Here is a 26282-nt window from a genome sequence, read left to right as displayed (position 1 = left end):
TTCCCTTAGATTGTCAAATAAAAAAATAATAATAGCCAACACAACAATAGCCATCTTGTGTGAATGAATCAAAATTAAACCTATGTTTTGTCAGACCAGCAAAAAATATATATTTTTGGTGTGCTGCAGAATTTTAGTAATCAGTTTATGTGTGCCATGAGCTACGAAAGGTTAAAAATTGTTGATCTAGAAGATGAAAGGGCAGTCGTTCAAATGATCCTCCCTAACAGTCTTGTGTCTGATTCTGACAAGACCCCGCTAAGGCTGTTTTTCAGGTAGATAACTCAGCAGCATTCATTCTGTGGTTTTATATGGCATTTGAAGTACAAAACACCATCTGAATCTCAAATGTTTCCTCTACTCGAGAGCCAATTACATATAAATAACTTTTAAAGGTCATTATAATGACTCCAGTGCAGAAACCTCAAGCAACTCTGTGTTTTCCTTAAGGGAAAAAAAAAGTATTCCTGTTGAGGTATTGTCTACATGCCATTTAAAGACACACACACACACACACACACACACACACACACACACACAAGCCTTCTTATTTACAATTTTACAACAAACAACTGTAAGCTTCAGTTGCACTGTGGTGGTTGGCATTGCTCTGTGTGCAGAGCGGGAGGTAGACAGTTTGACTCCTCTGTCTTTACCTCTTTATTCTGACACTGTGTAAAATTATTTTGTTTGTGAGAGTCTCCCTAGGCCCCCATGTTGAGGTCACCCCTGATTGTTGTTGTTCTGCTAAAAGAGGCTAGATTTGTGGGCAGGGGACCATATCTGGCCCAAGGAATTCCCTTCCACTGTAAATCACGGGAGGCCAGGTTTCTTTGGCTTTCATGCTGTGAATCCTTTTGAATGGTCTGGGTTTTAAAGAATATTGGTCCACTCCTAGCTTCCAAGGCAGAGAGATCCTTAACCTGCTACTTCCCAAAGGCCGTAGTGATAACAACAGAAAGTCATCCTAGGGAAAGTGTGTTGGGACCTCATGGGACTGCTCTGTAGCAGGGAACTCCCCAGGGTCCACCGCGTTGCCACATGCCATCCAGCAGAACCACCTGTCTCAGCTACAGATTCACTCACTCCACGGTAGCCAGGGTTGTTATTTTGTATGTCTGCTCTAGGCAGTATGATCACGAGGGAAATCAAAACAGTCCCTTTCAACCAGCCAGTATTTCTAAAAGCCAAAGAATTTGCCTTGGCCCCTTACTCATTAACCCTTCAGCTCCTGTGGACCCAAGGTCTGAAGCAGACCCCCAACCAGCAGCAACACCAATAGCAGAGGGCCTGCAGGCATAACCTGCTTCACTGAACACAAACTTCTATTTGAAGGCTTCTGCTTGTCCTGAGAAATTCATGAGAACTTTACTTCTAGTATCAAAAATCATCTCCTCAAATCTTCTAGTGGAACTCATGCTCTGGGAAAATGCTCCACAATTTCCTGTGGCTTCTCAGACTTCCTCGCCACTGTGGTGCCTGATGCTTTGGCCCAGTGTGAGAAGTTTGGCCTTTGGGTGGCGTGTACCCACCCCCAGGCCCAGGTGGACTCTGTGGGGAGCAGTAATATAAAGGGATGCACCTGTAGAGCTTTGGGCTTATGCTTCTTTCTCAACCAGCCATGTCCCTCACTCAGCGCCCTTTTTGTCTTCTCGCCTGTCAGGAACCTCAGGATGCTTCTAGTAGTCTCTCTTCCCAGCTTTTGGGAGAAAGTGTCCTTTTCCTTAAAGAGAACAGGACAGCTAGCCCCTGGCTGCTTCTTGTGTTGGCTCCTCTTGTATCTGATAACCTTTAATGTGGAACTCTGTTGCCACTTCATCCCATCTGTCCTTGTTCAGCAAAGTGACTGCAGTCATTCAGTGTGAGGAAAGGGCAGGGCTACTCATTGTTCCTTGCACATATGCCTGCAGGAACAAAAAGGCTTAAGTGATTGACAGGTCACCTCAGGTCAATTGTAAATGCAGAAATCAACTCATGTGCAATGTTTCTTTCCCAAAATTTCCAACTGGATGGAACGTGTTGTTGTCTCTGGTCCCGCTGAGGCAACATGTGATGAGGTTTCCTTTCCTTTTCTAAGCAGTGCAGATGCCATCTCGGTGATTGAACCACGAGTTGGCAACCAAACACCCATTAGTGGCTTTTCTCTAACTAGACCCGCCTTCCCTGCAGTGCACGCACTCAGGACAGAATGGAGAAGCCCAGAGACTGGCTTGGTCACAGAGAGGTCTTGGGAAATGCCCCTTAGCTGGGTCCCTGTTATGCTCCTTTAACCTTCTGTTTAAGTGCTTCAAGCTGAGTGTGACATGTGGGAGGATAACCCAGCCTCTGGTAGCTACAGTCTTCAGCTGACAGAAGCTCCACATCCAGGGCTCCTTCATGCAAGGCTCTGGGGTGAAAACTCACACCTACTGACCAAAGGGAGGGTGGGACAGAGGAGAGAAGGTTGCACCATTGTGCTTTTGAATTATTGTCCCTTTGTTCTTCCTGTATGCTCTCGGCCAGTTCTGGGGGTGCCAGACACAGTGGAAGAGATGTGTCCTGACATCCCCCCACTGGAACGCCTCATGAAGGAAATCCACCACCTAGCCGAGTCCGGAGCCCGGTACACAGAGATGCCCCATGTCATCGAGGTGATCCTGCCCATGCTCTGCAACTACCTGTCCTACTGGTGGGAGCAGGGGCCTGAGCACCTGCCCCCCAGCACAGGGCCCTGGTGCACCAAAGTCACCTCGGAACACCTCAGCGTCATCCTGGGCAACATCCTGAAAATCATCAACAACAACCTGGGCATCGATGAGGCCTCCTGGATGAAGCGCATTGCAGGTACCACAGAAGCCTTTCTCCCCAGCCCAGCTCAGGGACCAAGATGCCTAGAGCCTCTTTTCACCTCTTAGACCCTCTTTAAACTGTTCTCCCTACCCACCTCTGTTACTTAACAGTAAAAAGAATCGACTTATTAGAGTTTCTTGGAGCAAATGCTCCTGCCCCGCTCCCCAGCTAGTCCAGGCCTCTGAGACCTTCTTGATAAACTCTACCTGATGCACATGATCCTGGCTTTATTTGCTTTTGGTACTTAAGAATCCCCTTTGCTCTTCTGGTAATAATTGTCCCTATTTTCTTGATAAGTGATCCTTTGCATTCTCCACATCTATAAAATTCACTGCCATCTGGGCAGTGCTGTAAGTTTCTGGCAGTTGTATCTTACTTTATGCTTTCTTGGACACTCTCTAATGTAGGTTCACAGTCGTATCACTTTGTTTTGGGGTGATTTTTTTTGGCGGGGGGTAGTTGTGTTCCTCTGGAACTCCTTACATTCAGTAGGCTCTTGATAAATGGTGTTAGCTGATTTTCTGTTCCTAGAGCAACCTCAAAGAAAGGAAAGACTTAGAAAACGAATAACCATTCTTTCCACAGTCAGGAAACCATGAGTATTTAGTGTTCTCTGTGTCAAAGTAGAGTCTGAAGAGTTAGAAAAGTCTTTGCTTTGGATGGACCCATAGTTTAGATAGAGGAGTCCACCAGAACAGCTTCACCCAGATAGTCTCCTGGACCATGACACACCATGGCTGAGTCCCAAGGAGTATCAGCCTAACTCTGGGTATTTCCCTTCCCAGATAAATTAGTAGGCATTCCTCTGCATGACCAAGGAAGAAAAGTTCCTACCTCCTTCTTTTCTCAGGAATGAACTGAGATCAAAATTATAAATATTTGGGTGCTAATGGCTACTAGATAGTAGAGATAGGCTTCTGTGGACATGAATACATAAAGTTGGCATTCCTTTCTTATCTGTTAGCCCAAGAATATTGTTAACCCTGAAGCATTTGTTAATGAGCTCTCATTTGTAAATCTGGATTAAGGGAAGGAAGGAGATAAAGGAACAGCTCCCTTAGCCCCCTAGAGGAGCAGAGAGAAAAGAGGTCACAGCAAGAGAGGCACTGATGGGAATGGAACTTGGCCTTTTATTCCACAGATGAATTAATTCTACCATCAGGCCACTTAATTTCTGGTACCTGAACAAAATCAATTTTAAATAGTAACCCCCAAATCACCCACATCTGGAGTAGCCATTCTAATTATAGCTCAAGGCAGAAAGGCACCTCTGTGTGGGATGAGGTGTGGGGTGAAATCCAAGCCATCACAGCTCAGAGTTTCGACTTCTTGGTTAATGCATCTCAGCAGAGAGCTACTGTCACTTTCTCTTTCCAAAATGGTCTTCTTTATGAAATTAAAAAATAAGACAAAATAAGATTTTTTTAAATGCTGAAAAGTAGGCTGTTTTCAGTTAAAATGCCCTAAGCTAAAGAAACTTTGAAATATACATTAACATTGTCAACAGTTCATGACTCATTCATTTCATTCCACTTTTTTAATATAATCACTCAGGTTCTGCTTTTTATTATGAATTGAACCAATAGGATATTCCATTTAAGAAATAGGGTGAGACATAAAGTTTTTATCTTTCTCATTAAGAAGGTCAGGATGATAGTCCCAAGTCCCACTGAGGCTTGTTTCTGCTCTTTGGGTTTGTTTGTTTGTTTGTTTGTTGTTGTTGTTTTGCATAGGTCTATGATACTTTTTTTAAATTTTTTTATTGATTAAGTTATTACATATGTGTCCTTATCCCTACGTTACCCTCTATTGTTCCTGCTCTTTGACTTCTAGTGGCCACCTCTCCCTCTCAGCTCATTATTACTGATAATAGTTTGTTTGCCTTCCTCAGGGCCCCGGGGAGCCTCCAGGCATTGGACTGATAGTTCTCAAGTCTTGGGTGCTGAGAACTGTGGTTGGGTTAATGTATTTTTAGCAACAGATTTTTCTATAAAATAACCAGAAAGCATAGTGTCCAGTACCTACTCTTGGCTTGGCACAGTGCTGGTTATTATGAACAAAATGCTTTGTTCAAGGAGTTTATAATTTAGCTAGTGAGCCAAAACCAGCATGAATATACTATAAAATGATTCAAGATAGCTGTTAGGAAGAACTAGGAGGTGTGAACAGGTGCCACCCTGAGTTGATGGGTTTTCAGAACCTCAACCTCTCAGTGTCACTTCTTTCCTTTCATCAATTGTCATACTATGTGAAATGAGGGGGAGGCCCTTTGTTTGCAAACGCAGTGTACGCCCAGCCAATCATCAGCAAAGCCAGGCCTGACCTGCTCAGAAGCCACTTCATCCCAACTCTGGAGAAGCTGAAGAAAAAGGCTGTCAAGACAGTGCAGGAGGAAGAGCAGCTGAAAGCTGACAGCAAAGGGGACACTCAGGAGGCAGAGCTCCTCATCCTGGATGAGTTCGCAGTCCTCTGCAGAGACCTCTACGCCTTCTACCCCATGCTCATCCGCTACGTGGACAACAACAGGTACGAAGGAGGCCTGGGGAGCATACCCACAGGGAGGAAGGTGGTATTTGGTTGTGTTAAAGTGATAGAGGGAGGTCACAGCAGCCTCCACCAGCTCCCCCCGCCCCCCAATAATCCCTAGTGTGAGACCTCCGAGCGATGCTTTCCTTGACCAGTGATTCTATATCGTCAGTGGCACAGCCACCCCTTCCATCCTCAAATACCACAGGTGAGAGGGAGTTGGTCGAATAAGGGCAGCAGTGACGCACTCTTGCCCTTCTGCTGTTCTGTCACACATTCATTCAGTAGATATGAATTCATTCAGTAGACTGTCAGGCATTGGGGAACAGGATGAACAAAACAAATGAAGATATCTGGTGTAGGGAGCTTTCATTCTGGGAGGGGAGTGGGGCATGCAGACAATAAACAAAATAAGTACTTATATAATTATCTATACTTATATATTTAAATATGCACTTTACTTATAAAAGTAATCTGTGCAAAGCAGGGTAAGGGGTGCCAGGGTAGGGTGGAGTTGCTGTTGTAAACAGAACATTACTAAGAAAGCGACAATTGAGCAAAGACCTAAGGAGATGAAGTTAGAAATCCTGCAGGTCTGGGAAGGATGTTCTAGGAAGAGGGAACATCTGGTGCAGGCCCTGAGGAAGGAGTGTGTTTGGGATGTTCAAGGGATCACAAGGAGACTAGTGTAGCTGGGGAAGAGTGAGGAGTATAGAGAGTGAGTCAGGGCCTTGTAGGCCACTGTGAAGATTGGCTTTTACTCTGAGTGAGATGAGAAGTTGGTGGAGGTTTTGAGCTCATCTGTGATGTGATCTGACTCATTCTTTGAACACTATGGTGAGGGATGGAAGCAAATTAGAAAGTGAGGAGACCAGTTGGGAGGCTCACAATGATCCAGTCAAGAGCTGATTGAGACAGAGCAGACAAGAGGTTGCCAGACTGGAGGGATTTGGTGGAGGAGGGTGTAATGGGGAACAACTGCTTAATGGGATTGTGATTTCCTTTTAGAGTCCTGAAAATATTTTAGAAATAGTTGCCCAACATTGTGAATGTACTAAATGTCAGTAATGGCCAATTTTATGTTTTATGTATTTTACCACAATTAAAAAGAGGTGGGCTAGAAGGGGTTAATGGGGGGGGGGGCAATACTTTCAACAATAAAGATTTAACTTAAAAAATGAAAAAGAAAAATAGTTGATTTTGGCTGAGGCCAGCATGGTAATAACGAAGATTGACAGAAGGTATCAGATTCTGGGTCTATTATGAAGTAGAGCCCTCAGGACTTCCAGATTGGGAATGAAAGAAAAGAGGAGAGTCAAGTCAAAGAAGATTCTGGCAAATGGAAGGATAGGGTTTTTATCAGCTGAGTTGAGCAAGATTGTGGTTACAGAGGATTTTTAGGGGAAGATCAGGACCTCGCTTTTGGACATGTTAAATCTGAGTTGTCTAATCAATATGGAAATAACAGTGTTGAGTGGGCAGTTGAATATGAGTGCAGAGTTCAGAAGAGGGGTCTGGTGTAGATATAGGAATTTAGGAGTCATCAACATATTAGCATGTAGTCTTTAAGAACCATGAGACTGGATGAAATAAAGTATTGAAGGGGAGAGAGAGTTCTAAGGACTCAGCCCTTGTGCTCTCCAACATGAAGAAGTCAAACAAAGGAGGGAGACTAGGAGGGAGTAACCAATGAGACAGGAGGAAACCAAAAGAATAATGTGTCCTGGGTGCCAACTTTATAAGGCATTTCCAGGAGGAAAGAATGATGAGTGAAGTTTATTGGTGACCTTGACCGGAGCAGTTTCAGTGGAGCAATGAAGATGAAAGCCTCTTTGGAGTGGACTAGAAGAGAATGGAAGGAAAGGATTTAGAGCCAGTGATACAGACAACTTGTTCAAGGAGTTTTATTATAAAGGAAGACAGAGAAATGGGATGGTAGCTGGAGACAGAAGTAGAGTCAAGAGAAGAGTTTTTAAGATGAGAGACTAGTCAGCTTGCTTCTTTGCTAATGGGAATAATCCAGTAGAGAAGAGGAAATTGATCAGAGTGAGAGAAGATTTCTTTTTATTTTATTTATTAAGTTGTTTGGGGTGATTTTGGCCAACATGAACATATAGGTCTCATGTGTGGGTTTCTATGTTACAAGATCTGTTTCTAAAGCAATGCCCCTTAAACAGGCAAAGGATCAGCCTCAGATAGTTCATTCACAACAGCAGGCAGGAAGGCCGAATTATTATAAAGGCAGTGTTTATTAAAGTACATTTCATTTTTAAAACAGCTATCAGCTGTTAAAGTGTATATACATTTATGAGGGGACACCCTGTATATGGATGGGTAGAATCTGTAGGAATCCCTTCCTGATTGCTTCCGTTCTCGGTGAAGTAGGAAGCAAGATGATCAGCTAAGAGTGAGGATGGGGAGAAGTTGCTTGGAGACTTGAGGAGTAAGAAGAAGATATAAGACAGTGGCCAGGGAGAGGTGGGAAAACAGATGGACCAGAGAAGTGTGGTGTGATGCCAAGTAGCATTAAGGGCCCCACTTGAGATCCATGATTATGAATTTAAAGTCTTTTTCTCCAGTCAATTCTGCTGCCAGGTTTTGGCTCAGAGTAGGAAGAGAGGTTGATTTGATCAGGGTTGGAAGTTTGCAAAGTGAGTATGACAAAGAAAAAAATGGGTTAGGGAGTTGAGGGTATATGTAAACTAGTGATTATAAAGATTGACTGTGGAATTTAAAGTGAATGATGAGGGAAATGAGCACATAGGAGACTAATGACCATAAACAGGAAAAGGAACAAAGTATTGTTGGTCCTAGTGGGAATCAAAGACCAAATAGATCTTTTTTATTATACCACACCCTTTAATGCTTGAGGGAATATTCCTAACATTTTGAGTGGTATGCCATTCTGTCATGGGCAGGAAATAGGTCTGAATATGCCCATTTTAGAATTTATTTTATAAGGCAAATTGTATGTACTATTTAAAATAATTTAAGATTACTTATAATTAGCATTTCAAAATAAATACCTTACACACACACACACACACACACACACACACACTGTGTGTATGTGTGTATGTGTGTACATAAAATCCCTTACCTATCTATGGGACATTTGACTCACTTTCTCAAAAGAAATCCTGCTTTGAGAGTCATCATTTTAGTCATTTCTGATTAACATATTATGTTAACAGTTTAGGGAAGGAATTTGTCAGAGTTTGAGGTGAAAACAAAAATGAAAGCAGAGTAAGGTTGCTCCGAGAATAGCTCTTTAATGCCATTTGTCACTATTGATGATCAAGACTGAAGATAGAGTGTGTTCCACCTGCACCGTGGTTGGCAGTGCTAAAAATGGCAATGTCAGAGAGTCTTTGAGATCATCATTAATTCATTCATCCCTGCTTTTCAACCCGTTCTTCCCTGAACACCAGGGAGCATCATGGTCATCTGAGCCTGGCTTGGAAATGCCTCCTTCTAGGTGTGTGCCTTTACCTTTTTCAAGTCCTTTCTTCACCCCAAAGAATTAGCTGGCTTGGAATTCTGGAATGGTGGAGTTGGCAGGAATATTTGAGGTCCCTTCATCCACCCTCTAACTGGATGAATAAATACCCCCTTCCTTTTTCCAGCAGTGCATTTCCTGCCTCTGATTATCCTCTATGGCTAGACACAATAGGCACACCTCTCCCTGCATGTAACTCCCATTCTAGTCTCAGACAGTTTAAGCCATTTGAGCTCAAATCTGTAATTCCTACCATTGGCTCTGATCTTGCTCTTTGGAGGCACACAAAACTAATGACAATCTCTCTTGTGGCAGCTCTTCAAATATTGAAGGGCTCCATCTTCTCTTCTCCTCCTCCCTGTGTTTCCTCGTTACATTAGACCTTTGTACTTCCTTCAGCCCTGGCATGGCAGTGTTTCAAGTTTCTTCACCATCTACAACACTCTTCTGAAGAGAAGCTTCCGTGCATTGGTGTTCAGCCTGAGGCTGACCCAGAACAAGCAGGAATTCCAAGCATGGCGTGGGGCGGTCAGAGCAGGGCAAAGCAGCTCTCCATCTCCTCCTCCAGAAGATACTAGGTCAGCATAGGTCCAGGACAATCTCTCTACAAGACACACTGGCTTGACTCACTTTCTCAAAAAATGCAACTCCCTGGAAATCAGAAACAATCAGAACATGGAAGCAAACAACTTTAAATAGTGTGATTTTGGAGAAAACCCATCTCTCAGCCTGTTGAAGGGAACCCTGTGTGGTGACTGCTTCAGGCTGTGTCTCCTACTGGAGGCTCAGGAATAAGGCTGAGAGATGCTCCTAACTCTCAGTCAGACAACCTGACCATGAACATAGGAGCATGGCTTTCCTTTCTTTCAAAATCTGATAACTTATCTTTTGAGAATGGAAGTCAAACTCTCCTTACTCTTGCCATCATCCAAGAGTTTATTATTGTGCTTCTTTTCTCCATTAATATGCTCATTAATTTTACCCACTTGGGTTGCTTCAGCCATCACCCCCACTGATCATTACCTCTAAACCCAACCTTCTTTCCACCTACAGCCTTGCATTTTCCCATGGCCCTTTGGCAGCATGCAGTGCAGATAAAGAGACTCAGGAATCAGTTAAGTGCCTCTAAAAGGATCAAGTGTCTGGATATTAAGAGAGGTCATGAATTCTGTGGAAGACTGGGAGCAGGGGAAGATGAGCCTGGTACATCATGTGAGAGGAAGAAAGGCTTTGGGCAAGTAGGAGAGGCGAGGTCAGGGTCTTCTCATCTGCAGATACCATCTTAATCTGGCTTGAGAGAGGTGCAGTGAGTTTGTGAACATGGGGGAAGACATTTAACTAGATATTCTTCATGCATACCCACCATCTAAACCTGGTGAAAGGAGTTCACCAGAAATAAAAAGTAAAGCTTTGCCTCTTAGAAGAAGAGTGATGAAAACAAAATTCATTCAGCAGAAACTGCTTTCCCATATGAAGGCAAAGGGATCAAAATCGTCTTCTTTCTCCTGGGAGGAAATGTTGACCTAAGGTTGTTTCAGTGCTGCTGTTACACTGCCTGTGGCTGTACTTTTCCTTGGTGGGAGAGAATATGACTCTCGTCGCTTCCCTCTCAGAGCACAGTGCAAACCTATAAAGCTTGTTTAAACCAAAACACTAAAGAATGAACAGCTGCCAGTTTTGATCAAACTTGACACTCGACCATGAAAAAGTGCTCCTGAAAAATCAATATGAAAGAAATCAAAAAGCATTATCGATCTCAAGCCTCAAGTTTGGATTGCATTTGGCTTCCGCTAATGGATATATGATTACAGTGGCCTAAACAAAGTAGAAGTTAACTCTCACATATAAAAGAAGTGCAGAGGTACCCAACCCAGGATTAGTGTGGTGCTGCTTACTGGAGACCCTCCATGCTTTGTCTTTCTATCCTTAACATTGGCTTCCATCTTCAAAGTTACTTTATAGTGCAAAATGCCAATTAGAACCATCATATTATCATTCCAGACAGGAAGCAGGAAGGCAAAAAGGCACCTTCAGCTATCTGATCCCTTTTTAGAAAGCTTTTCTAGAAGGCTCATCCAACAACTACCACTTCCAGCTCAATGATCAGAACTTAGTCACATGGTGATCCCTCAGGGGAAGCTGGGTAATGTGACCTTCAGCAGGGCACAGTGCCAACCTGAATAAAATGGGGTGTTTTTTTCCTATGAAGGGAAGAGACTGAGTAAATAACCTATAGTGTCTGCCACATAAAGAAGAGAATAGTTGGAAAAGAAAACAAGAAGGATTAGATAAGAACATCTGTGAGGCTGGAACTCAAAGCAATAAGGAATTCAGGAGATGAGAGAGGGACCCAAAAGTGGTATTGGCCTCATAGCCTTAACCTTTCTTCCTTAGCCTGGTGCATGCTCTCTGTGAATGTGAAGAATGTAAGGCTGCTCAGGGCAATTCATTCTGATGTCTCAGGACTTAGGGAACTGGCTTTTGATAGCTATTATCCTGCATGCACCAAGGGACATTGCGTTTTTCAGGCCATCCGTGAAAGCCAAAGTTTTCTTTAAGGAAGGTGATAGATAATTTAATTTCTATATCACCCTCTACAGATATTTGAAAATGCCAGCTCACTCAGCCCTTTCAAAATATAATTTAACTCAAATGTGTAAGATACTTAGGGGAAAGAGAACTTTTAGAAGTTGACTGAATTCTACTGCATTTTAGCCTTCTTGCTGCTACTGTGTTTGTTTGTTTTTTAAATAAATAAAGCTGGTTTTGTTAAGCCTGTTTTGTGTGTGTGTGTGTGTGTGTGTGTGTGTGTGTGTTTTAAAGAAATGGATAATGTCCATTTATGTGGAGTTTCCAAACCCTTTCTGAGGGCATAGGAGATATTTGGTCTCTGCCAAGCACTTCAGTCAACAGTGAAAAACATATTGTCTTACAAATGTTATTCATAAAACTGGCTTTGTAAGGAAAAGGGATGAGGCCTGAACTGTTTGTAAAATGCTCAGCGTTTCAGAGGCTTGACAATGACAAGTGTAAATGACAAGACTAGATGGCATAACGACCAAGACTTTTCTGGTTTTGTCTGCCTTATGTATTAAAGGGCATTTGTCCCAAAACTTAGAGTGTAACCTTAATCACTTCATCAGTTTAAAGAAAAAAAAACTATCTTTGACAGTTTTGAAATGTTGATTTCTGACATCTGTTTGCTAAAATAATTCTTGAATCCTTTGGAAACAATGGAAATGATTATTATAAGTCCTCTAAAATATCTACAATACATGTCTATATCTAAGCATGGAAGGAGTATATTGATAGCCTTCTTATAGGAACATAGTTTTATCTGGATAAATGTATGCATCCAATGTCCAATGAGTATGATTATTTTAATTAGTACTGAATTTCATATGCATATTCCTTTACTTTTCAACTCAGATCCAACTGGCTCAAAAGCCCCGATGCTGCTTCTGACCAGCTCTTCCGCATGGTGGCAGAGGTCTTCATCCTGTGGTGCAAGTCTCACGTAAGGACTCCTGGGCCCTGGGCTTAGAGACAGCGTGAAAGGTACAGGCCTCAGGGAACTGTCTTGTAATGTTTGCTTTTTTATTCCCCCCAAACCCCACTTAGAACTTCAAGAGGGAAGAGCAAAATTTTGTGATTCAGAATGAAATTAATAATTTGGCATTTTTAACTGGAGACAGCAAAAGCAAGATGTCAAAAGTAAGTTCTTAGAAATCAATTCCAAAGACTTTTCAACCTTCACCTAAGCTATGTATCTCTGATATATGAAGGAATCCACTCTGTACAGCATTTAAGTCAAACCAACAATGTCCATTGTTGTTTCTTTGAGAATGAACAGAAGAAACTGTTCTTAAATAAGCATGGTCGTCACATTTATATGAATAAATAGCTGCTTGTATGTCCAAAAGTTTATGTTTCAAGGCTTGCCTAAGGCATTTGAGAGGCCGCTAAAACAAACCTGCTGTCATTAGTTTTAAAATAGAACTACTTCCTGTGTGGTGATGTTGCAAAAATACAGATGCCTAGAGTCACCTTCTGATTAGAAAATTACTCTGCTTTGAGGATTTCATTAGTACATATTCTTACAGTATACTTGTTTTCCTCCTATCTGGAACATCCAGTAGCTGCTTTCTTTCAACTGTGCTGACCTCTTAATGCCTTCTGTTTATTTTCCACATGAGTTGCATTCAGAAACCAAGACATTTGTCCATCTTCCTGCAGGAAATGTTTAAAAGAGGGCATACCAGATATCTGTCTGACAAAAAAAAAGTTACATAGAGGGAGGACTATAGCAGAAATATGGGAAAGGAAAGTGGCCTCCAGGTCCTTCTAGGTCAGCTCTACACAGAGAGGCTTTACTATTTTGATTGGAGAGAATTCTGAGACACGCTCCTTCAGGTGTACATACAAAAGCCAGGCTTACTTAAATGGGATGTTTTGTTACCAGCTGTTATGGCTTACCTGTTCTCTCTTCCCTTGAGAAGCATGTCTCAATGAGTATTGACTATGTATGTCAAGTATAAGTGACATGTAACAGCTGGGATGTGTGTCTCTCTCGATGCTGGTACAGTGCTGACTTAGAGGACTATGAAGGTGGAGTGTGCATGGGGACCCCTCAAAAGTGAAAATCAGTTCTGGAAAGATGGGTTTGTATTGTAGTTCTTAGGGCTTATTCCAAATAATCTTTTGAGATGGAAGATCTATGTAGTTGGAGTTGCAGACAAGGGGCTGGTGGGACACCAAAAATCAGCACTCATATCTCCACCATGTCTGGCTAGCTCTGATCAACTCAGGCACTCTGAACTTCCCGCCCTTCTATCATTTAGCTATGTTGACACTGATACTTCTTCCAGCATCCAAAAATGCTTCTTGAAGTTTTGAATCTGATCTACACTTTTCTATAAAGTTTGATAAATAAAATTGTGTACATGCAAAGTGGAGCAATCAGGAGTATATATTCACATTCAAGAGGAATCTTAGGAACTTTACCTATGGTGGATCCTTTTGAGCTTTATATTATTTATTTAATTTTCAAAATTTTATTTTGCATTCAACTTTTAGCAAACACATCTGCTGCTCCTGTCAGATATATAGGATATTTCAGACTCTGATCCCTGGCCATTTATCTTAAGTTCCCTCTGAAGGGTCTTCTTACAGCTACCACAAGCTCTCCTTTACCCTGCCTACCTAAATAAGTCCCGGGCAGATTCCATGCTACCTTCAACTTGAAGTATATCCATTGACTCAGGAATGAACCAGCTAGAATTCATTGTCATCATCAGTGATGACAGCAAAGCAGTGGAAATGGCTCTGATACAAGGATTCAGATCCCAGAGGAGCAGAAATGGCAAAGACATCTCAACCTTCTGGTGCTGAGTAGATACTTGGGGTCCTTGGGTTTACACTTGTAAAGAGATAAGGTGAAAAGAATTGACATTTCACAATTAACCTACTAACAAACTAACCTGAAATCATGTTCATTCACATCACTGTATGAGGAAAAGGGTATGTTTGTCTTGTCAGAGGATGGTCATATTCAGAATCTTTGCATCTCCCCTGTTGATAAGGTTCATCTATAGGAGCAAACACTTTCACTTCATTCCCTTTGACATTGTATGCCAGTTTTTTCTGAGCCACATGGGATGAAGTCAAAGTTATAGTGTAATGGAAATGAGGACCCTCCCTAGATATTAAATAATATTTGCCATGTTTCTCAGGGCAACAAATATTAATATTGTTCCTTTTACATATGTTGAGACACAAAATGTGATAGTAAATAGGACTAGAAACTAAAAGTAAGTTAAGTCTGACCTTTGGCCCAACAGTTGACTGGGGGTATGGCCTTGCCTCATTCACTTACCTCCTCTGGGCCCCAATTTATTTGACTCCCTGCAGCTCTACTAGGATGTTTTGTTTAAAAGTCAATTTCAAATTGCATCTGTAGGAAAAAAATATTACATATGTGCAGGGCACTATTTCAGAGAGATACATGCCTCCAACACAGCAACTCATAGTCATTACTACTGTTTTTTGGATGTAGAATTACATATTGAGAAGCCAAAGAAGGGGGATATTCTTTCTTATTATCAATTGAATTCTCATTGCCTTTGCCTCCCTGAGATGAGAGTTTCTCCCTACTACCTGATCTGAGTGGTCACTTGTCAACTGTGCTTGCTTTTATCTCCACTCGTAATTGAATTCGGGTGTGTAAGTGGAATTGGCCACAGTGCACATGGCAGCCATTGTACTGGAATGCTGCATGTCCACACACTGCATTTGCCATTGCGAATAGAAGGAAAGCAGAGAAAAATATACAGTGGGCCACCCTTCTCAGACGTGGTTAACTGAGGTCTGTTCAAAGATGTGTGAGTTCTCTGGAGGCTAAAGCAGATTTGTTTTTGAGACCTCATTGTATATTTTGTTAATATAACACCAGTTTGCAAATGTATGTTAAGCTAAACATAACGAAGCTGAGCACATGTTTTTTTGTTTTGTTTTGTTTTGTTTTTAAACTGGTTTTGTTTTCTGCAAAAATGGCAGCAGCTTCCTCGGAGGGCAATGGTAAGTTAGAACACATTTAGCCCAAGAAATGCCAGTTCCTTGACCAAGATTATAAACAATGAAAGAATTGTGATGCAGGACATATTGGAGTGACTCATTGTTTAAAGCCACTCCACCCCATAAGTAGTTTCAGTGTACTGTAAAAGGACAGGGAATAGTTTAGAAGATGTCTGTTTTTTAAGGGTATTCAGAATGTGTGTGTTTCTTCTTACTCCAATATCCCCTATTATTCATTCTTTTCTTCTCTCTCTCAATCTCAATCTCTCTATCTCTCTCATTCCCTCCAGCCCCCCAACTTTTTTTTTAATTTTTATTTCTTTTGTTCTTGTACATCTGCAGCTTGAGTGCTCTCTATCTCCTTCTCCCTCTCTCCTTCTCTCCCTCTCTTTTCTCCCTCTCCTTTCTCCCTCTCTCTACCCCCTTTCCTTCTTCAGCTCCTTCATCCCTTAAAAGTCTGTGATTTTTTTCCTTAAGTTCACACGTAAAATCATCTTAAACTACTGGGGGAAATTTGAAGTTATAGGAATTCATAAATTTTTGTTTAGAAAATAAAAAGCTTTAGGCAACTTTTTTTAAAAAACCTATTTCCAGTATTAGCAAAAGTGCATTGAGTTAACTAATCTTGGCAACATGTGAAGAAAAGAATAAAATGAGAACCTGTAGGGTGTGGGAGGCTTTGACCTAAGGTATATTAAGGTCACAGCACAAGAAGGGAGGTGCTCCATCCTTCAGGCTGTGGAGTGATTCTGAACCACCTGCGATACTCCTAGAGTCCTTTTTTAAAAAGCAAACTTTTAGCAGAAGCACAACCATCACCCTTGAGCGCAGGTCTGACCCCTTTTTCTTCTTCTTTTTTTAAATTAATTTTTTAAATTATAGTTGACATATAATATTAGTTTCAGGTATACAACATAGTAATTAGACATTTACATATTTTGGTCACCACAGATCTGCTAGAGGTGATAGTGTGGGTGGAAGGAAGAAAAACAAAATGGGGTCATTGGTTACATGACAGATTGTCTGCAGCTCACCCAGGTGAAAATAAGGGGGAGCGGGAAAGACTTTAGGTCTAAAGCATTTATCTGGAGACCTGGGTGTGAATGTCACACACTCTGGAAGGCTGGTCTCTGAGATGATCTTTGCCCAGGGGTGCATTGCCTGGTCTGGGTATAAGTCTTTATGGCCAAATTAACCTCCATCCTAATCTCCCATTCACTCTACATGCCATGTTCAACTGGCTCCCAGAGCGGTTGAGTTTCTGTTGTGTTGGCTGAGGAACTGGGGCTCAGAAGCTATGACTAACATGTGGTACCTTATGCCTTGGACCCCTGCTTTTACTGACTGACTCTTCTCCTTGTTTCTTTTCTTTTGTCTTTCCACACAGGCCATGCAAGTAAAGGTACAGGTCAAATGCATGACGTGTCTTTTCTGTCCTAGTATTAGAGGTCTCAGGCTCTGGCCACCCTCTGCCCTGTGATCACCAGCGGGGGGTGGTACGCGATGGATGTTCTCACTGGAGGTCCCCAGGCCTGCTCCAGGGAAGACAACTGCCTGTCAAAGAGTGAATGTAGGCCTACCCACCCTGGAATGGGGAAGCCAGGGAAGCCAGCCAAGCTCGCCCTAACCTACCTGAGGTCTCCTTGCTAGCTCTGCTCCCTTCCTAAGCTGCCACTCTGCGGCCAGCATGCTAACAAGGATAGGGATACTGACAGGGCTTGAGACCTGGGAGATGCTACCCTGTTGTGCCCTGCAGAGTCAGAATCCCACGTACTGTGTGGTCCCAGCCCTTCACACTGTACATTCCTGCCTCTTGTTGCAAGGTTCCCATGATTCAAAGAGGGTTTTCCAAGGACTAAGCTCCAGGATTTGAAATTGGCAGATAACCATGAATTTTTGCATAAAATGTATATATGGTGTAATAAACCTTAAGACAATTTTCCAGTGACCCATACAGGTTCTTGCTTGGAAATATTTCTCTATCTCTTCATTAATGTGGATCTGCTGTCATTGCCCCCACGCACTCTCCCTCAGGAATGTGGAGAGAGAGGGGGTGTGCAGGAACTGGGCCCCAGGTAGCTCTTAGTTAGAAAGGGGAAAGGGAGCCATGGACAGATAGCTGGGGTCTACATATTGACTCAGATGCTACTTGTTTTGTGACCTTGCAAAAATCACTTCACTTTCTGAGCATCATGTTCTCATCAATAAAACCGACTTGTTTCTCTTAGAGTTGTTGGGAGGATTAGAAATGTCTTATTTCAGTAGCAGGCACATTGGAGTCACATCATATAAGCAGCATTTGATCATAAACTGCTGGGACTGGTGAGATAAAATAGAGAGTGAGCAATAAACTAAATTGTGAATCAAATGCACATCGTTACATTTTGCACATTTACTGTATTGTAAACAGCATGCTGCGAGTTATCTTTTAAATTTATAAGATGTACAGGGTGTCTCATAGTTTATATACTTAAAACTGGGTTGTATCCTTCATGAATGATTTGAAGCATTTTCAAGGGTAATTTAGACTGTAAATGAGTTTAGCCAAAGCTGCAACCTTTAGAATTCTGCACCGGAGGTAGAACATGACGGAAGCTTGCAAGGGCTCAGGAAGTGATAGCAAGGACTCCTGTGGTCCTGTGTGAGCCAGCTTTCTGTCCATGTTCTGGAACACAAGAAGCCACTGCTGCTTGGCCTCATTTCTTCCTCCCGCTCATATTTCTCACTGCCGCCTCCCACTGCGGTCCGGGTCTGGCCTGCTGCTTTGGAGCACCCGGCCCTCGGTGGCCCTGCAGCCAGTAGAATTCCCTCACTGGTTAGGGGTTGTGCAGCGGTTTCTGTGATATAACCACCTGAAGGTGCAGCCGCCATGAGCTGGGTGACAGAAATCGCATCATTTTACGAGTGCCTATTAATAATTATGAACCTCTTTCATACTTTGGAAAGTAATTTAAAGAGATCCTCCCAAGGCACTGTTCATGCTGACCCCCCTCTTCTCTCTGAACGGCAATCCTTTATGAAATGAACGCTGCTCCAGCCCAGGGTCCCAGGTCTTAGACGCCTGTTCTAGGGTTGGCATCTGGTCTCTGCCCTGCTCCCAGGGCCCCGGGGCTCAGTGTACATTGCAGGGCCGCCACCTCATTGCTGCAGATACTCTGTGGGCGCCTCATGAAGCAAAGCTTTGGTGAGCACCAGTTTGCTCTCCCTCAGTGTCCCTGACTTCATTTTCTGCTTCTGATTCTCCCTCGCCCCCCCCCACCCCCACCCCCAAACACACACACACACACACACACACACACACACACACACACACACTTACACTTTCAGCAGGTGCCCATTAGCTGAGGCAGGGTCCTGCGAGTAAGGTCCCGCCTGGGAAGCTTTGCTCTTGCAGAGCCTGACATCACCGCAGTGCCTTGTCTGAGCAGCCTCCACCCCACCACCCTGTTTTGTAGACGCTGAGGGTCCTGGGTTGGTTGCCTCAGCCCAGTGCACTGGACTCTTCTTTGAAACTCACTGTTTCCTTGGATGAACGCTCCCTGTGAGGGATGAGAAAGTGTGAGGCAGAGTCAGGTGGCCAGTTCTCAAATCATTTTTTAAAAACACCAGTTTATTTGTTCATTCAGCCCAGAAGTGAGTGAGCAGAGGCCGTCGGTGTCCGTGGTGTGTGTGGTCCTGTGGTCCTGTGAGCATGCGCACAAGGAGGGGGCTCGGGGTTTTACGGCCACCTGGTTGGCTGTTGAACACACTCCTTTTACTGTCCTTCTGTACTGAGGCCCTGCCTGTACTGACGGGGCCACGAGCAGGCAGGCTGCCAGAGGTGAGGCCGTTCCCTTCAGGCTCACTGAGCCCCTCTGTTATGTCACCCTCATCTCCTAGTCTGGAGGGCAGGACCAGGAGCGGAAGAAGACGAAGCGGAGGGGAGATTTGTATTCCATCCAGACCTCCCTCATCGTGGCTGCGCTCAAGAAAATGTTGCCTATTGGTTTGAATATGTGCACCCCGGGCGACCAGGAGCTGATCTCCCTCGCGAAATCACGATACAGCTGCGTAAGTGCCCGTCTGCCGTGGCGGAGCATGTAAGGCAGGTGGTGGGGACAGGCGCTCCGTCCTCCTGGGGGTGGAGGGTGGGAGCAGATGGACAGAATCCAAGGGGCACAGAGGCAGCACGCCCTCATTGTTGGCGCTGGTTCGGGAGCTAGCATGTTCCCTTTGGAACAAGCCTGTCACTTCTCTTCTTTCGTTCTTGTAATAAAGATCCCAGCAGAACTCGCCTTTGGCTGTCTGTACATCCTGCACCCTGCCTGTCATTTGCGTAGTGACCTCTGGGAATGAAATGGAACTTCTCTTTCCACAGAGGGACACCGATGAAGAGGTGAAGGAACACCTGCGGAATAACTTGCACTTGCAGGAAAAGGTGATGCACGGGAAGACAATGAGGACCCACACAGGCCTCCTTCTGGCTGCCGGGTGCCATCTGCACGCTTCATTTACTCACGTTTTTCTAGAAACGGTCTCAGAGTACTTGTGTTACATTGGTAGGACTAGCTCTCTGCCCTTAATTTTTATATTTTTGTTCTTTCCTTTGCTGTTGCAAAGAGGTATCCAGTAAAGCATGTCTCCCCGCTCCCACTGTGTGAACGAACATCCAGCCCAGCCCGGGCTGGGTCAGGCCTCACTTTACTGACAGCGGTGCTTGCTAAACTGTGAAGCAGGGCCCCTGGGGGGAATCTTGGCACCTCCTGCTCTAGAGATTTAAAAACAAACTCTTTTTGCATCTGAGTTGGTATAATCAGAAAAATCAAGATAAATTTTTTATCGCAGAGGCTATCTGATATTTTCCCAGGCCTGCGAATCTGAAGAGCTCTTTCCTCAGATACATTATTCCCTAAGATGGAGAACTAGGCTGGCAGAAATAGCCTCTTCTTTTCATCCCAAACGTATAGGAATGATAGGGGAGGGGGACATACTACCCAAAAAAAGGCAGTAAAAAGAAATCCCAAGTGCCAGAAAAAAAGAAGACATACTAAATCATAGTATTGAGGGAAGGTTGATGCAGTTGGGAATACTTGTAGAGTTCTCTGTACTAGATATGTATTTTAGGGGCTGGGGTTTTAATAACCTTAAAGGAAGATAGCTGTGGAACTTAATTACTCATATTGTGCATAATTTTAGAGCAAGAAACTTACATACAATTAGCCTTGAACCAGTGAAATACAAGAATCTCCTGCAAGGACAACCGTGAAACCACTTGTAGAGACTCCACTCCCTAGGATATGGGCTGAGATGCCAATTAATAGAACTCCTCCTGATGACAAGCTCACATTTAAAAAATACAAAGTGTGAAATGAAACCCACTGCTATTAGCCAGAAAATGCAACAAAGAGAAAAATTCAAGCCTAATGAACTGCAGAAAGGAATTTAAGTGTGGTTAAAATATTTAAAGAGATAAAAGTAGCAATAGAATCCATAAATCAAGACTTGGACATAATTTTTGTTAAAGAAGAAGGAAGATGTTATTGAAAAAGACCTCACGGTGATTACAAAAATCAAAAATAGTCATTGAAACTAAAAATCCAATTTATGTGTAAAAAAATAGTCTAGACACAGCTGAAAAGAATTTATGAATTGGAAGTTTGCTTTAAGGAATTATAATTCAGTACAGAGAAAGGAATAGAAAAGTTAAAGGACCTATGGGCTAGAATGAGAAGTTCCTGCACAGCATCTCTGGTATTCCAGAAGAAGATAATAGAGAAAATAACAGAGGGGCAATAATAGAATACTGTCTTGATTAATATGGAAACATGCTAGAAGTGAAAGGCTATTTCAGCACAGGAAGTATCAGAGATTCCTCATCTCATGTATGAGCTTTAATTTTCAGTCTGATGATCCAGCGGTAAAGTGGCAACTGAATCTCTACAAGGATGTTTTGAAGAGTGAAGAACCTTCCAATCCAGAAAAGACTGTGGAGCGTGTGCAGAGAATTTCAGCAGCTGTCTTCCACCTGGAGCAGGTAAGGAGCATCTGCCGAGGACTGAGGAAGCAAGAGTACCTTGGAGAATACAAAGCTCCTGTCTACACTCAGCTGTTAGTTAAGAGTGCCCTTGTAAGACAGAAAACAAGAAGCAAGGATGATCCCAGCTCACACCCAGGTGTCATCTTGGCGCTTCATGGTAGCAGACTCCTCAATTCTTTCCCCTTCCAGTGTTTTAAAAATGTTTGCCATTAGCTCAAATGACCTGTTGAAGTCCCCTACCCATTTGTAAAGCTTCTGTTAATTAATTACTAGCCAACCACAGTTAGGAGAAGAAAGCAAACTTAATACCTCCACAAATTGAATCATCTACTAATGGGTACATCTTACTGACTACAGTTGAGAAATCAAAATTCTTACAGGGTTGAGAAGTGTGGGCTGAAGATGACCCACCTTTGGCCACCCTGTCAGCCTGTGCTCACCTGCCCATGTGATTTCTCCTCAGGTAGAGCAGCCTTTGAGGTCCAAGAAGGCAGTCTGGCACAAGCTGTTGTCTAAGCAGCGGAAACGGGCAGTGGTGGCCTGTTTCAGGATGGCCCCTCTCTACAACCTGCCCAGGCAAGTATTCTGTCATCTTCTGTATTGTGAGCCAGAGGTGGGAATTAAGTATCCTCCCATAGCTGTGCTCTCTTCTGGCCCCGACACTCATGATCCAAGAGTTAGAAATTGGAGTCCTTCACCCGTGGAGCCATTACAGTCTTCATGTGGTATAATGGCCTGCTAAGGCAATCAAGGTAAGCATAGAAACTGAAACCAGATGAGATTCCCTAGTACCCCATGCCTTCCTCAGCTCACTGTTTTGCACCATGAAGTCAGCCACGTAAGCATATGGAAACTCTCTAGTTTTACCTACATGGGATTCTCTGTGAGGATGTAAAGACACCCTGGAGTAAGGAAACTGCTTTCTCAACTACTTTCTTCTAAATTCCATCAGCAGATCAAACAATATTTCTCTGCTCCGGCACTTGGATGACACCAAAATCACTGTGTTTCCTAAGCAGGCGCAGAAATGTAACTTGAGAATCCTTTGCACAGTGTATGTGCCCTCACAGTGAAGAAAGGGCACTGTCCCAAGAGGCTAGTCATGGACATGATGCCTTTATCCTGGTGTTTAGTGCACACTCTGAGTTTAAAAATATGTGAAGGCCTGTCTGGAATGTGTGTGAACACACGTGCTAAGTACCAGTACAGATTTGGCCAGCACTGACCCCTTGGACTCACTGTCATTGGTGATGCGATCACATTCCATCCTCAGACTAATTTCAGAATTAGTGAGGTCAGGTCTGTGATCAGTAAACAAAGCTGATTATTGCGTATCAGCTTCGGCTTTATCAGCATTCAAATCAATAGGAACATCCTCACCTGGTTGAGAAAAATAAAACAAGTACATTCTGAATCCCAGGTAGGTTTTTGGTTTTTTGGAAAATCAGATAAAGTACTATTTCTATGCTTGACATTTTACTTTTATCAAATTGTGCATCTTGGCCATCATTTGTCCAGAGTGTCCTGTAACCCTCTCCTGAGTCAACTGGCCAATTGAGCTTTGAAGATGGTGGAGAATCATGGCCTCTGAGACACACCTGCTTCTCCAGGGCTCTCGAGAAAACAGACTGGTGTCTTTGGAAGGGGATCAGGCACCACAGAATCAAATAGAATTCATTAATAAAAAGCTGAATATTAAGTCAAACTGTCATGGGAATGAAGGCTGCTGAAATTCTGGCCAAAAAACAACAGTGAAATTCATAGCCCAGTAGAAAAAGCAAAAAGCATAGGGTTTTGTCTGTTTTCAAGAAGTAGTGAAACATCAGAAGGCATGCACACTCCTCTCTGGTGGGGATTCATGCCTGATGTTGTGCTAATTGGGCCTGCTCAGCTCTAAGCACATGTCTCCAGGACCAGCTAGGCAGAAATTTCATCTCTCAAAAACAAGGGTTTTGTTTTTTTCTTTAAATACACTGAGGATGTTCCTACCACCCTTTCATACTTTGGTTGCTTCTTCAGCAACTCTACCCTTGTGTGGGTAACAGTAAGTTTAGGAATTCACTGTGTCCTTGATGAAATGTGGCCAACCCACCCCTAACCCAGTGGTTTTGGGGGTTGCCCTGGGTTTCCCCCTTGGGTGGAGGAACGTAAGGAGATTTCATAACAGCAACAACAAAAACTATCTAAGGAGCTAATGGGGGAGACCACACCTCTTCTCCATCTTGTGATGTCATAGACTGCATGGAATCTTCCAAACTAAAGGGCTAAAGGGATTGCTTTTATTATGTGGAAACTGTTTCTCTGGTGTTAGTTTTTAAAAGAAAACCTGTGTGCTTTTCTCCAGACACAAAATTAACAATTTCTTCCTGAGCACCTTTCAACGGGTTTGGCTGGAAAAGGTTAATGAAAAAACTCAATATGACAGGCTTATACCCATTTTAATGGTAATGTAACCTATGGAGGGACCTGCTCATTCTCTGCACACTCCTCCTTCCTTGACCATGATTTAACATTACCATAAACACACAAAGTTGTACAATTTTTTTAACATAACTCTGATTGGTCAGATTTTAAAGAAAGCTAGCAATGGCTGTGTTCTACGGGAAACCATGGCCAGGGTCTTGATGATTCTGGTCTTAACCTTCATCTTCCTTTTCTCTGCTTCCCTCCTCACTGCTATCCTCACATTTGGTAACCCATTGACTGCTATTCGTGGCTAATTTTCCCAGAAGTCAATCCTAGCTTCTAGGGAGCGAGTGGCTTGTGCCAGTTATTCAGCGTTTTCAGCAACCAGGGCCACAGCCAGAACCCACAGGGCACACTGGAGTCATGCTAATGAGCGCAGCTCGCCCAAGCCTTGACTTCCTAAGTAACAGCTGGAGCGCCTTGCAGGCATGGCTCCTTGGAGGCCTTGCAAAGTATATCTGAGACTAACCCACTCACCGTCAGCATGATTTAGATGGGATCACTTGGACAGGTGGTCGGCCAAAAAGGAAGAACCAAATTGCTGTATTAAACAAATACTTCTGGACTGTTCCTTGGCCTAATGAATTATTTCTCATTAGAGGGGAAATGTGATAAAGACCTTGTGAGACCAGGATCATGGTTACCTCCTGGCCTTCCACTAACCGTTGTTAGTTCATTCAGAAGGTGCCCCAGACATTCAGGAAGCACTGTTAGAGGGTTCTGGTTTCTTTGAAATAAATGCTTATGGTGGTGTGCTACTGGCTACTCTGACCAATCAGAGGTAAGAATTGTACAAAAGTCCCTTCTGCTTACTAACTGTTAACCTCCCAAACTAAAGTAAGGTGTCCCATGGATCCCTCTTGACCTCACTCTCACCCCTTCCGCTCAGGCACCGCTCTATTAACCTCTTCCTCCATGGCTATCAGAGATTTTGGATAGAAACAGAGGAGTATTCCTTTGAAGAGAGACTAGTACAGGATTTGGCTGTAAGTACTGACTCAACTGGGAGCAGATATGAGTGTGAATGATTTTGATTTCTGTATTCGTGTGTGCGTTATAACAGTTAAAGATTCACAAAAATCGAGTGTGTGAATTTGAAAAGAACTAATGGCATAAATTATCAGGGGGAAGCCCTGCTAATGGCTATAAGAGCCAGAGAATGAATTTCACCCGGAGGTGCTAGTCACTATTGTCCTGTTTGCCATCATTATTAACAACTAATATTTCCTGGGATGCACAGCCATGCCATGGAAAATTCTCGCTGAGTTAAGTTTTGAGCACCACTTGTCAAAGGAGGCTGCCAGCCTGAGCCCAGGCCCTGCATCCGTGTTAGGAAGGCACATCTAAATCCCCTTCCTACATTCCACGTTTCTGTAGTTGGTCCTCAGAAAATGTGTCCTGCCCCATCTCTAACAGACTTCACACTGTAAAACTACTTACAATTATACCCCGGGGGAAGGCAGGGAGCTATAGCAGACCACAGAGCTTCATCCTGGTCCAGGAAGAAAATAAACCCTCCTATCCTTTAGCCGAACCATGGTTGATTATTTTTTCACTTTTTTTTATTTCTCTCACTTATCTTTTTCTCTTATCCCTTATTCTCTTTGTTAGTCTTGCCCTGTGTTTCTCATATTCACTGTTTCCCACATTTCTTTTTCTTTTTATATCTCCCTATCATTCTCTTTCTTCTCCCCTCTGCCCCTCTTTATTCCCTTTCATGTTTTCTCCCCTACTTTCCTTCCATTTGTCTTTCATGGCCGTCATTGTTTTCATATGAGCCCGTCAGTCTCTGGATTAGTGTGAAGTGCACAGTGAGCATCATTCGGCTGTCTACTTCTTCTGAACCATTCACACAATCTATGCAGTTCTCGCCAGTTTGCTAAATATGGTCCATCCCGCTGGCTGTGCTAAAGAGCTCACTTTTACCTCTGGCGTCAGCTGCTGTAGCCCTTTCTGTAAAAGGAGATAGAGACTCGACAAGAGGAGAAACTGTAAGGCTTGCAGCTCCAGGATGGCATCTCTCAAGAACAAGAATTTTAGAATCAGGAGTGAGGTTAGGAAAGAGAAATGTTGAGCCAGGTTGAGTCTAGAATAGTATTAGCCTCCAAATGGCCCCAGGGCTGTGTCACTCTTGCCTCATCCCTTTTCCAGCCGAGTTCTCCAAGAGCAAGTTCAGGCCCAGCCTCTCAGTGACTGTCCAGGGCTGCCCTCCTGAGCTCGGGTGCCCAGAGCTTGCATGAGTCCTGCTGATTGGGGTGTGGAGGGCCTCGGCTGTAGTCAGGCTTTGGCTTTTCCTTTCATCTTGTTTTAACCCAAAATTGGAATGTTTCTTTGATTGACTGTAAAAAACATATCCATTTCTATGCCGAACCC

The 26282-nt window shown here is 43.3% G+C and overlaps 1 protein-coding gene across 1 annotated transcript in view; it reads left to right on the top strand.

The window, feature by feature from the left end:
* RYR3 (ryanodine receptor 3) overlaps positions 1 to 26282 on the top strand; it is a 366436-nt gene that overhangs the window by 296859 nt on the left and 43295 nt on the right. Inside the window, 10 exon segments of the mRNA XM_023752849.1 lie at positions 2503 to 2823; positions 5115 to 5355; positions 12284 to 12371; positions 12476 to 12568; positions 16815 to 16829; positions 19307 to 19477; positions 19785 to 19844; positions 21309 to 21440; positions 21907 to 22019; positions 24799 to 24895. Of these exon segments, the coding sequence (XP_023608617.1) occupies positions 2503 to 2823; positions 5115 to 5355; positions 12284 to 12371; positions 12476 to 12568; positions 16815 to 16829; positions 19307 to 19477; positions 19785 to 19844; positions 21309 to 21440; positions 21907 to 22019; positions 24799 to 24895 (1331 nt within the window).

The sequence above is a fragment of the Myotis lucifugus genome, unplaced genomic scaffold (assembly GCF_000147115.1).
Source record: "Myotis lucifugus unplaced genomic scaffold, Myoluc2.0 scaffold_38, whole genome shotgun sequence".
NCBI lineage: Eukaryota > Metazoa > Chordata > Mammalia > Chiroptera > Vespertilionidae > Myotis > Myotis lucifugus.
Note: the sequence above shows the minus strand (reverse complement) of the source record. Positions and strands in the feature narration are given on the sequence as shown.